General features: G+C 45.0%; 1 protein-coding gene across 2 annotated transcripts in view; it reads left to right on the top strand.

The window, feature by feature from the left end:
* TRPM4 (transient receptor potential cation channel subfamily M member 4) overlaps nucleotides 1-13,236 on the top strand; it is a 56,728-nt gene that overhangs the window by 21,598 nt on the left and 21,894 nt on the right. For both annotated transcript variants that reach the window (XM_061589764.1, XM_061589763.1), the window contains exons 8-13: nucleotides 1,416-1,598; nucleotides 1,808-1,907; nucleotides 3,382-3,497; nucleotides 4,564-4,908; nucleotides 7,383-7,511; nucleotides 12,467-12,596. In XM_061589764.1, coding sequence (XP_061445748.1) covers nucleotides 1,416-1,598; nucleotides 1,808-1,907; nucleotides 3,382-3,497; nucleotides 4,564-4,908; nucleotides 7,383-7,511; nucleotides 12,467-12,596 — 1,003 coding nt within the window. The remainder of the gene's footprint in view (nucleotides 1-1,415; nucleotides 1,599-1,807; nucleotides 1,908-3,381; nucleotides 3,498-4,563; nucleotides 4,909-7,382; nucleotides 7,512-12,466; nucleotides 12,597-13,236) is intronic.

Below are 13,236 nucleotides of genomic sequence, written 5' to 3'. Positions count from 1 at the left end.
CTCAGTGGCTTATAGCAACTCTATTGGTGTGCCATCTGTTCCTGGTGATTTGTTTCTTCCAAGTATTTTAAGAGCAGCTTTCACTTCACATTCTAAAATTTCTGGTTCTTCATCATACAGTTCCTCCATGAATGAATCTGTCATCCTTGCACCTCTTTTATATAGTTCTTCCTTTTATTGATTCCATCTTCCTTTTATTTTATCTCGGTCAGTGTGTTCCCCTGTTGGTTATTCAACATCCCTACTCTTGGTTTAAATTTCTCTTTAATTTCTCTAATCTTTTGGAATAGGGCTCTTGTTCTACCTTTTTTGTTGTCCTCTTCTATACAATAACTATTGTAATAGTTCTCTTTGTCCCTACGTACTAGTCACTGTATTATTGCATTTAGGGTTCTGACCATGTATCTATCTCCTTTTGCTTTTGCTTTCCTTCTCCCTTTAACTATGTTAAGAATTTTGTCAGTTATCCATTGAGGTCCTTCTCTCTTTTTAACTGGAGATATTGTCTTTTTGCATTCTTCCCTGATAATGTCTCTGACTTCAATCTGTTGTTCTTCTGGTTCTCTATCAACTAAGTTTAAAGCCTCAAATCTGTTCCTTATTTGAACTTTATGTTCTTCTGGGATGTTATTTAAATTGTATTTTGGCATATGGTTGCTTTGTTGTTCTTCTTTAGCTTTACTCTGATTTTCGATATTACAAGTTCATGATCTGTACCGCAGTCTGCTCCTGGTCTTGTTTTCACTGAAAGTATGGAACTTCTCCATCTTCTGCTACCAATTATATAATCAATTTGATTCCTATATTGACCATTTGGTGATGTCCACATGTACAGTTGTCTTTTTGGTTGCTCAAAAAAGTGTTTGCAAGAAACAAATTATTGGCTTCACAGAATTCAGTAAGTCTTTCTCCTGCTTCATTTCTGTTTCCTAAGCCCCATTTCCCCACAATTCCTATCTCTGTTCCCTGCTTTTGCATTCCAGTCCCCCATGATTATCAGCACATCTTGTTTTGGTGTGTGATCAATTTCTTCCTGTACTTCTGCGTGAAATCTCTCCAATTCCTCTTCTGCATTTACCGTTGGAGCATACACTTGGATGATGGTTATGTTCATAGGTTTCCCATTTAATCTCATTGATATCACTCGCTCAGACCTTGCGTTGTAGCTCCTAATTGCTTTTGCTACATTACTTCTCACTATTAAAGCAACCCCATTTCTTCTTAATTTCTCATGTGCAAAAATCAACTGCAAACTGATGTGGAAAACTGAAGTTAAGATTGGAAAAAATAAGAAGCTGAGAGAACCTGAAATTGATAGATTCTCCCATTTCAAGTGCTCCTGGGCTAAATAGCTTGGCGATCCCTGGCTTAGTAGGTTCCTCAGGGGCTCGTCTTCTGTCTTGTTCTTTCCTCAGCGCATATCTGAAGCAGTGCATGCCTCGATCCCTTGCCTGCTCTTGGCAGGATCTGGGGGAGCAGCTGATTGCTTGGCTGAGTTGCTGGAGGAGACACAGCCTGGAGAGTCCCTGAAGTCATTGGCGCTGAAGAAGTTGCAGGGAAAGTTCCCTGAGAATGAACTGGAGGACTTGGCAGAGGAGGTAGGAACCAGAATTGCCCCCTCCCCACAAATTCTTCTTTCTCTAAAGTGTTCCCAAGTGTTCCCATTCCTTCCCGTTTTCTATGGGATTTTGAAACTTTTCTTCACCAGTCCTCAGGGTAGTGGGCTCTTGAAAATCTCTCTCTGGAGAGGGGAATTTCATTTTATCTGAGGGATCTCCAAGGGTCTCTCAATGTTTTTTCTTACCAGGTGGAACGTATTGGGGCTCTGAGAGAACTGGTGACTGTCTATTCGGACCAGGAGGGTCTAGAGGAGTTTGAGACAATCCTGCTCAAAGCACTGATGAAAGGTGACTACCCTATCACAGATACCCCTGGTTCATCCCTGACTTTGGGGTTCCCCACTCCCATCAACCTCTTTCCAGGTTGGATATTTTTTAAATAGAAAAGTGGGCTACAAATGTTTTAAATAAACAACCTCAGCTCCCACCAATGATGCTTACTGACCATAACCCTCAGTCTTCACCTCTGAACCTAACCCTATAATGGAAGTTGGTTAATGTTCCAGGAAGTCTTCAGCTAGATGGTTTACAAGTCACTAGTTATGACACGTCTTTGTAGATGGCATCTCTAGGATGCTGTAGCAATGTAAGAAAGGAACCTCCAGAAGTGACATCTAGGACTGTCAGGCACTTGTTCCCATCTGACCTCACTCTTGCAATATGAAGTACAATGGATATGACGTACAAAAAGAAGCCAAAGCATGACAAAAACAGCCTTCAAATTCAGCTTCTGGTCAATAGTGATGCAAGCAGAGTAACAAGCAATTTAATTAGAACACAATAATAATGGAAATCAGAGAAATGAGCCAGAAAAGGTCTGATCTGGATGTTCTTCTGTGGAGTGACAGTGAAATCCAGTGAAAGTTCTTATCAAATGGTAGGCAGCCAGAGTCAACAATCACGGGTATTGGCGAAGGGCCTTAGCTTAGTGTGGCAGAGCATCTGTTTTGAATCAAGAAGGCCCCAGGCTCAATCCGTGGCATCTCCAGGTAGGGCTGGGAGAGACCCCTGCCTGAAACCGTGGAGAGCCGCTGCCAGTCAGAGTAGACAATACTGAGCTAGATAAACCAGTGATCTGACTCGGTGTAAAACAGCTTACTTATGCTAGCTTGTTATGATAAGGGTAGGTTATTAGAACAGATGGACACAGAGCAAGAGCCATTAGGAGGGTCAGGAATGAGTTCTGCTTATCAGGAACTAGTGAAGACTGAGATTAATTGAACATTTCTAATTCACATTTAATTGTTTAAATGTTGTTTTTAACACAGAAATAAAATAATAAAAATAAATACAAAAGAAAATCCATTATATTATATATTTTAGGATGATAATAATAATTATATTAGCATAAGTCACAAAACTGGCTACCCTTCCAAATGTTCTATATACATTTTGATCAGATCTATTTTAATTTAAAAATGCACCCCAATTCTTCTTAAGAAAGATTTCTATTTTTTCTTCTCTCTGCCCTGCTTCCTATTTAAAATTGTATTGTTTAGGGTTCCGTTTCCTTAACTAATCCCAGCAAGTAACCCAGGCACTTGATTTTGAAACTAACTCTCTCCAGGGATCCTACCCCACAATCATCTCCTCCTCCTTGCAAAGATCTCATCTTCCTTTCTCATCTTTTTCTTCCTTTACTCCCTTGTAAAGATTACATCCCCGCTCCTCACACCCACTGCCCTCTCCCCACTTAGAGCACTGCAGAGGGAGTGAGGGGAAGCCAAGGCTAAGAGGGTCTCTTCTTCTCCTCTCCTTGCAGCCTGTAGGCGATCAAATGAGGCCACCACCTACCTGGATGAGCTGCGTTTGGCAGTGGCCTGGAACCGTGTGGACATTGCCAGCACCGAGCTGTTCCGTGGGGACATTCTCTGGGAGGTGAGTCAGTAGGGACGAGAGGGAGGACTTCAAACTCAGAAGAGAAGAGGTGAGAGGAGGAAGGAAGCTCATTGAAAGAGGGGGAGAAGAGACGGAGGAAATCTTTGGGATGCAGCAAGAAGGCAGGATAGAGGGCAAAGAGACGGGAGCCAGCAAGAGCAAAGAAGAGCTGTTTCCATCATCCCCACCTTGGCTTCTGCCTTATGCAGGTTTGTAACATATTTTTATCACCTCCTGGAACAAACAAGAGAGAGGGAAGAGGGGACAGAGAAGCCCAGTTATGGTGTAGGATAAGCACAACCCTGGACTCCCTATTCTACTCCAGGTATCTGTGGACATACAAGGCTGCCTCTGTGCCTGAGGTATGCGCTCCACATCAGGCACACCAAAGGGAAACACACAGGATCCCCTTTGAAATAATCCTTTGATGATGACACCGGAAGGAAGAGAGATGTTAACTCTTTAAAAAAAAAAAGACTTTATTGTTAGTTCTTAGCTCCTTTCATGCACTTGGCAGGAGGACTTTTTTAAGTACAAGAGTGCAGATATGTACGTCATTTTAGACTCTGGACTTAATGGTCTTACAGGAGATCCCTCTTCACTTTTCAAAATGTGGTAAGTCAGCAGCCCTGCTGCATTGGGGGGGGGGTCCCTCCTACTCATTCTGCTGAGGGAGGCCCTTGACTTCTGTCCCAAAATCCTGCCCTGATGGCATCACAAGGAGCAAGGAAGGTAAAGGAGAAGAATATGGTTGGGCCAAGAATTTTCTTGAGGAGCAGAACATGGAATGGGGGGAGGCAAGGTGTTGGGATGGTGCAGGGGGCTCCTTTGTTTGAGATGAGTCGGGATTGCCAGCGTGGAGCGACTATTGCTAGCCCAGGCCACTTCCATAGTAGTTGAAGCATGGTGGTAACTGCTCTGTACTGTAGATAGCTTTCAGAAGACCAGGTTGACTGTGACCATTGGGTAGTTCCCATCCGTTATACTCATGGAATGTATAATAGACTCTGTTCCCACCCTGCACCTTGTATTCCCCTCTCACCATTACCCCTTCTCTTTCCTGCAGCCTAGCCTGCTGGAGGACCCAATGCGTGATGCTTTGCTAGGGGACCGTCCTGCCTTAGTGCGCCTCTTTGTGGAGAATGGCTTGGACATCGGGCAGTTCCTGACATGGGGACAGCTAGAGCATCTGTATGCAGGGGCCCCTGAAGTCTCGCTGCTGCACCAGCTTCTGGAGCGACACCAAGGGGCAGGATCGGAGCCCTCCCCACCTCCCGAATACCTGCTGTTGGAGCAATCTTTGCCCGATTGCCACTTGCCCCAGGTGGCTCGCATCCTGCAGGAGCTGCTAGGGGACGTCTGTGCTCCCTTTTATGCTGGATTGCAGCCTTCTGGTCACAAAGGAGCAGGGGTAGGTTAAACATAAGAGCAAATGTATCAAGCTAGCAGTGATGCTTGGTTGTTGAGACTAGGCTGGGCTGTCTGCCTGTCTGGCCTAGTTGCCTTCTCCCAACCCATCACAGACAGCAATGCCAGTGGGAAAGGCCTCTGACTGATCAAAAATAGGAAGAGCCCTTCTGGATCAGGCCAAAGGCCCATCTCATCCAGCATCCTGTTCTCACAGTTGCCAGCCACATGCCAGTGGGAAGCCTACAAGCAGAACCAGAGTGCAGCAGCAGTCTCCCTACTTGTGATTCCCAGCAGCTGGTATTCATTGCCATGCTGCCTCTGACAGTAGAGGCAGAACATAGCCATCGTAGCTAGTAGCCATGTTGGTATTCTTCTTGTGTATGTGTATGCATGTGTGTGTAGTAATGCTGGGAGCACTGGGGATTGTCAGGTGCTCTAGGAGACAGAAACAAGATGAAGATTTTTTCAGAGGTGGTAGCTTCATCACTCGAGTTGATTTTTTAAACTCACTTCCTCCTTTGAGGAGAGGGGTGGCTACAGTGGTCTGTACAAAAGCACTCTAAAAATATGCCATGGGCCACCCCAAGACAGACTAAATTAAAAATCCCACTCAATTTTCTCCCACGACCAAAGATGTTCAAATTTATTTTCATGATATAAATGTTCTGCTGTTACATGGGGCTCCTTCCCAGTGGTCTCCTGATCCAGTTTGCCAGTCAGGTTCACTCCCTACATAGTTTCACTAATGCTGAAAAACAGCAAAACCAGGTAGAGTGGGCATTTTCAGAGGATCATTGGCAAGCACAAAAAGGATTAAGGACTCCCCTTCCGCCAACCAATTTTTCCCTATGCGTGCCCCTATTTGCTTCAGGATTGTTTCATCCTTGCTGTCAGGTAAAGAGAAAGACGTTACTAAAGGCTGTCTTATCTACAAGCTGCACTGTTATTTTTTACCAGCTGTGTAATTAATTGTTGCTGAGACAATTATTGTTTTGCTGCGTTGCTTTGTTAAGAGATTGTTGCAGTTAGGGATGGGTGAATCTGTCCATTGTGGTTTTTCTCGTTTTTCCCAATTAAGTACAGTTCTCCACATTTCCACATCAGTTTGTGATTTTTTTTTAAAAAGCCCTCTTGAAGATTCATCATCATTTTAGTACGAATTTCTCTTACTTTACACATGTATATATGCAATTTTGCCTAATATACATTTTTTTGCAAAACAATTTCCCCTAAAATAATGCATTTTCTATGTTATTTTCACAAATATACACATTTTTACGCACACTTTACCCTCATAAATGCATTTTTGTACACATTACGTGAGTGAAGAAGTGCACTGTAAAACTCAAGAAAAGTGCAAATTGCGAAGGATGGTTGTGTTTTGATTCTCATATTGTTTTGAAAAGTGCAGATTACATAGGTTGGTCTTTAAATGTGAACTGAATCAAATTTCTTCTCCATCCCTAGCTGCAGCCTATGGTTTTTTGACAATAAATTGACGTTTATCATCTCACTATATATAATCATAAAATCTCACTGAAGTTTGGGGCTGTAGAATTTGGCGATGTAGCTGGTTCAGAAAAAGATACTTCATAATGTCACCTTTTTTTTAAAAAAAAATAGTTTTTAGCCCTCTTTGTGGAAGAGTATTTTGGAAATAAACAGTCAGGCAGTGCCTACAAAATAGACTGTAGTACTTCAGTAAGAACTGGAGGTGGTAAACATGGTGACTGTAGACATTAGAGAAAATTGAATTTGTTAATCTTGATGTCTCATTTCTTTCCAATCTTTAAGTTCAGTTTGAGAGATTTCCACATAGTTTGAACATTTTTAAAAAACTTCTCACAAAAATTCAGGAATTGCCCATTTCTCCTAATGTCCATATTTTTGCAAGCAATTTTCCCTAATATAATTACATTTTCTATGTCATTTTCACAAATATATGCTTTTTTATGCATACTTTCCCCAAATATCTTCATTTTTGTGCACGTCATTTGGTTGAAGAACTGCATTGCAAAATTTGGAAAAGTGTGAATTTCAAAGGATAACTGCGTTTTGGTGTGCAGATTCTTTCCGGAAGTGTAAATTTAAAAGTGAACCAAGCCAAATTTCTTCCCCAACCCTACCTGCCACTCTCTCTAAATCTCTTATTCTACTACCCATATACTTCTACAGTCCTTTGCTTATCCATTTGGTAATCCTCAATAAATATCTGCAAAAACTAGACTATTGATTTCAGAATCCACTTTAAGGCAACATGCACATATTTGAATAAAGGCTAACGACTGTAACTGGGATTCCTATGTTTTCAGAAAAACTTTGAAAGGTTGCTGAGGCTAAAGTTGGGGTGGAGTGTTTGTTTTGTTCTTCGGCCATAGATTCTGGGCAGCTTTTGTACATCAGCCTCAGATCTAAGCCGTGTGTGTGTGAACATTTTCTGTCATGTGCTGACCAGCCTGTCTCTCCTCTCCCAAGAGCAAGGGATCATTACCCAATGGAGATCCCATGTACCGCTCCGAACTTTCACCAAACCCTTGGACTGACCTGTTTATATGGGCTGTGTTGCTGAACCGTAGGGAGATGGCCATGTATTTCTGGGAAATGGTACGTATGATGATGATGATTAATATATCTCCATCAATGTGAAGGACATCTTACAGAGCTAAAAAACAAGTAGATAGACCCTTGTTTATAGTCCAAATTTAGACTGCAAATCTAAAAAGGAGATTGAGGTATACCTGTTATTAATCCCTCTGGTCCATCGGCCTGCCCCTCGTGGACCAGTATGCGCTATCTAGAGAGTGAGGAACTGGGCTCCCTGGGGAAGGAACAGGCCCCACTAGGTACATCTCACACTCATCCAAGGACTACCCATTTAAGGGCTATTATTTCCAATGTCAGTAGGCTTAGCCCATCTTTGGAGATTATTTCCCCCCTAGAGGACTCCTTGAAGTGACCAGGAAAACTCTCCCCCCCAAAGAACTCCACTAAACCCCATCAGTGGAAACCGAGTATCCATACCCTTCTTGGGGCTGACCCAAGACATTGCCAGAAGAATGTTCCTTCTCCCTCTGGCGTCACCTACTTTTGTACGCCCACCCCAGCGGACACTCCCATAGGGCAGCAGAGCCACCTGACCAACTTCAATTGTCCCCTCGCCCTGGGCTGGTTGCCCTCCAAGGTACCATGCCATACGCCCTCAGTGATGCCTCCACGGGAGCCCCCCCCCCCGGAAACTCAGCCCAGCCGGACAAATTTCATAAATCTTTTATCATGGAACATTGCAGGATAACGTGCTGGAGTCTCCCTCGGCAGGAGAGTTTATTTATTTATTTATTTGTTTGTTTGTTTCATTTATAAACCGCCCATAGCGAGTGGCTCTCTGGGCGGTGTACAAAAGGTTAAAATACAAAATCACAATAAAATCAGCCTACAAACAATGAACACAATCAGGAACAAAAGAAAAGAATTTTTTTAAAAAAATTATAACATAAACGCTTAAAATGCCTGGGAGCATAGCCAGGTCTTAACCTGGCGCCGGAAAGATAGGAGCGTAGGCGCCAGGCGTACTTCTTCGGGGAGGCTGTTCCACAGTTCGGGGGCCACTACAGAAAAGGCCCTAGATTGAGTAACTGTCCTCCGGGCTTCTCGATGGGTTGGTACCTGGAGGAGGGCCTTAGATGCTGAGCGAAGTGACCGTGTAGGTTCATAGTGAGAGAGGCGTTCCACAAGATATTGCGGTCCCACGCCATGTAAGGCTTTATAGGTCAAAACCAGCACCTTGAATCTGGCTCGGAAACAAATAGGTAGCCAGTGCAAACGGGCCAGAACAGGTGTTATATGTGCTGACCGGCTGATCCTCGTCAGCAGTCTGGCTGCTGCGTTTTGCACTAGCTGAAGCTTCCGAACTGTCTTCAAGGGCAGCCCTACGTAGAGCGCATTACAGTAATCCAGCCTAGAAGTTACCAGAGCATGAACAACTGAGGCGAGGTCATCCCTGTCCAGATAGGGGCGTAGCTGGGCTACCAACCGAAGGTGGTAGAATGCATTCCTTGCCACCGAGGCCACTTGCGCCTCAAGAGACAAGGAAGGATCGAAAAGAACCCCCAGACTACGAACCTGTTCCTTCAAGGAGAGTGTAACCCCATCTAGAACAGGGTAAACATCCACCATCTGGGCAGGGAAGGCACTCACCAACAGTGTCTCGGTCTTGTCTGGATTGAGTCTCAGTTTATTAGCTCTTATCCAGTCCATTATCGCGGTCAGGCAATGATTCAGCACATCCACAGACTCACCTGCAGAAGATGAAAAGGAGAAATAGAGCTGCGTGTCATCAGCGTACTTGTGGCAACGCACTCCAAAACTCCTGATGACGGCACCCAGAGGCTGCATGTAGATGTTAAAAAGCATGGGGGACAAAACCGACCCTTGAGGGACTCCACAATGGAGAGTCCAAGGTGTCGAGCAGTGTTCCGCCAAGTAGGAGCGGAACCACTGCCAAGCAGTGCTCCAACTCCCAACTCCGCGAGTCTCCCTAGAAGGATACCATGGTCGATGGTATCAAACGCCGCTGAGAGATCAAGGAGAATCAACACAGTCACACTCCCTCTGTCCCTCTCCCGACAGAGGTCATCGTACAGGGCGACCAAGGCTGTTTCAGTGCCAAAACCAGGCCTAAAACCGGATTGAAACGGATCCAGATAATCGGTCTCATCCAAGAGCACCTGGAGCTGACCGGCAACCACCCGCTCCAGAACCTTGCCCAAAAAGGGGACATTCGCCACCGGTCTATAATTGTTCAAGTTATCTGGGTCCAAGGAAGGTTTCTTCAAAAGAGGTCTCACTACTGCCTCCTTGAGGCTGCTAGGGACTACTCCCTCACTCAAGGAGGGATTTATCACTTCCTTGGCCCAGCCGGTGGTACCAGTCCTGCTAGCCTTGACCAGCCAAGATGGACAAGGATCTAGAGCAGACGTGGTCGCCCGCACCATTCCAAGCACCTTGTCCACTTCCTCAAGCTGCACCAACTGAAACTCATCCAATAACGAAAGACAAGACCGTGTTCTGGACACTTCAATGGATTCATCTGTCATAACATCAGAGTCTAGGTCCCTACAGATGCATGCGATTTTATTTTGGAAGTGCCCTGCAATGTCGTTACAGCGAGCTTCAGATGTTTCAATGGTATCTTGAGGACCAGAATGTAAGAGTCCTCGTACAACCCTAAAAAGCTCTGCTGGGCGGCAGAGAGATGTCCTGATAGAGGCAGCGAAGTGGGACTTCTTCACTGCCCTTACCGCTTTTATATACGATTTAGTAGAGGCACTTACCAAAGCATAATTGCATCCGTCTGGAGTTCGTCTCCATCTGCACTCCAGCTTCCTTCTCTCTTGCTTCATCACTCTCAGCTCCGGGGTATACCACGGAGCTGTATGAGCTCTGCATCGAAGAGGGCGCGCGGGAGCGATCGTGTCGATAGCCCGGGCCATCTCCGTATTCCACAGTTCGACCAAGGCCTCGACAGGAGCGCCAGTACTATCAGCTGGAAAAACTCCCAAAGCCCTCTGAAAACCAATAGGATCCATAAGCCTCCGGGAGCGGACCAACTTAATAGGTCCCCCACCCTTGCAGAGGGAAAGAGTCGTCGTAAGTCTAAAACTCAGCAGGCGGTGATCTGTCCATGACAATGGAGTAGATGAAAAACACCCCACCTCCAGATCACCATCTCCATGACTAGTGGCGAAGATCAAATCAAGAGTGTGACCCGACACATGCGTTGGGCCAGTAACAAATTGAGACAGCCCCATGGTTGTCATGGAGGCCATGAAGTCTTGAGCCGCCCCAGATAGGACAGTCTTGGCATGAACGTTGATATCCCCCAACACCACAAGTTTGGGGGACCTCAACAACACCTCCGAGACTATCTCTGTCAGCTCAGCTAGGGAAGCTGTTGGGCAGCAAGGTGGGCGGTACACCAACAGGATTCCCAGTCTGTCTCCTTGACCCAGTACAAGGTGGAGGCACTCTAGACCAGTCGTCATCTGGACAGGATGCCTGGTGAGAGAGAAAATACTCCTATAGACCACAGCGACCCTGCCTCCCCGGCCCTCAGATCTACCATAGTGCTGCACCGTATACCCAGGTGGGCAAAGCTGAGAGAGAGCAACTCCTCCTCTCTTCCTACCTATGCAGCAAACTACTGTCCCACGATTCTTGCTTCAAAGAAGAGAAATCCTTCTGGAAGGATGGATGTCACTGTGGGTACCCCGCAGAGTCACAGTGAAGGAAGGTGCCAACCTGCGTGGTTTGTTTTCAAGGGCTCTTGTGCACATCTAACTCCCTGCAGGTCAAGCCTTTATAGCCTGTGCTGGTCCCTCACTTGCTTGTACTTGCAGAGATGGCCTGTAGCGGTAACACAGTGCACCATGCTGTTGCACAATCCTCCAGAGTTTATTTGCCCCCTGAGAAATGGTTGGCTGTTATGCATCCTGTCCGCACAGCAGCACTTTATTTTTCCACAACTTCCACTCTTGCTGGCATGTTATGACCTTCAGAACAGGAGGTCGGAGTACTTTTCAAAGATGCTGAGGTTTTAGAAGTAATTCCAAAAGTTAATCCTGTGTAGAAATGCCTGAACGTTCTCTCTCTCTCTCTCTTTGTATATGTGTGTGAAAATCCCTGATTTATTTATGAGTCTGTATTACTTAATTATTTTCTGTGTTCTCTGATACCCAGAGGTCTTGTAATTATAATTGCTGGTCTTGGACCGTAATAAAGATTTTACTTACTAATCCCTCTGGTACCTGAGAACTTGAGAGTCTTCACAGCTCTTCTGATCCCAAACCATCGCAATGAGGGACCCACCAAACCAGGCAAAGACTCACAAACTAGAGCCCTTATAGGTTCTTGTGCTTTTTAAAAGGCTAAATGCAACTACTACATGGGGATAAATAGCAGCTCAGAGGGAGCAATTTTGAACTGCAAAATAGCACAGGGGAAACGATTGAAGACTCCTCTTCCAGTGTAACAGTCCTGGATCAGTGCCAATCCGAATCAGGAGTTCCCATGGCTGCATTGCATTTACCCTTTAAAAACTGCAGGAAATCTAATCACAAATCTCCTACTGCTTCATCCAGTTGCACACGTCCTTGTGGAAAATCTGCCCCGAATTGCTCTGTCAACCTTGATTATACTCCCTGGGACACTCCAGCATGTGAACCTGCTCCTACACACACTTCTTTATCAGAAGCCTTGTGCTGTGTCCCATCACCATCTGTCGTGCGGAAGGTGGACACACGAAACAGGTCCTGTACTGAAGGCCTGAGTGCATGGGCAGGTTCATAACGGGAGGAAGGACAGAACTACAAGCTTTCTCAGGCCTGAGTAAAGCCAGACTTCAAATTCAGTGCTAACACGCACAGAACCTGCTTTTGATTTGACGAAAGGCTGGTTTGACTATAGGTAATTTCTCCTTCTAGCTCTCAGTTGGTTGCAGGTGTTTTGCCCATTTCCTTGTCTCTGACTCTCCACTAATGGCCATCCCTTTCCCTCCACCTTAGGCACCTGATGCAGTGGCTGGGGCTTTGGTAGCAGCACAGATGCTACGGGAGCTTTCACATCTAGAGCAAGAGGCAGCGGAAGAGGCAGCCATGAAGGATCTGGCAATGCGCTTTGAGAACTTGGCCATTGGTGCGAGAGAAGTAGAGATGAGATAAGAAGAAATGGGGGCTAGGGGGTGGGGGAAGAGGGATCTATTTGCAATCATGACTGCAAAGCTACATAAATTCTTTCTGGCTCAGAATCTATGGGAATTTAGGTGTCACTGTTTTTTGAAAACAGGCTAATGGCATCTGGAAAAGGGCTCCATTGTGGGTGACAGAGCTTTAGTATGGCTAACATCTCCAACTAGCCTATACCTTCTGTACATCCTACTGCCCTTTGAGACCTATGCCAAACTCTACAGTCCAAACCTTTGCATTCAGATAAAGCATGCAGAACCATCACATTTATTGATAAAATATTGCACAAGTATTCAAGGTCAGTGGTTCCCAAACTGTTTTCCCCTCAGAGCACTTGAAAATTGCTGAGGGTCTTAGCAGACCACGTAATGATTTTTCTACCTGTTGTTGCAATTGTCATGCCCTGTGCCAGATGCTGTATGATTTTTCAATTGTATTTACATTGCTTCTTTTATTTCTTACATTGTATTTTATTATATAACAATTTGCATTCCATGTAATTCAAATTGTAATATGATAAAATACTGTATAAGAAATGAAAGAAGCAATGCAGATTCAATGCAAAATCAATATGAACATTTAATGTGGAG

The sequence above is a fragment of the Rhineura floridana genome, chromosome 11, assembly GCF_030035675.1.
Source record: "Rhineura floridana isolate rRhiFlo1 chromosome 11, rRhiFlo1.hap2, whole genome shotgun sequence".
NCBI lineage: Eukaryota > Metazoa > Chordata > Lepidosauria > Squamata > Rhineuridae > Rhineura > Rhineura floridana.
This window is presented reverse-complemented; position numbering and strand designations above follow the sequence as displayed.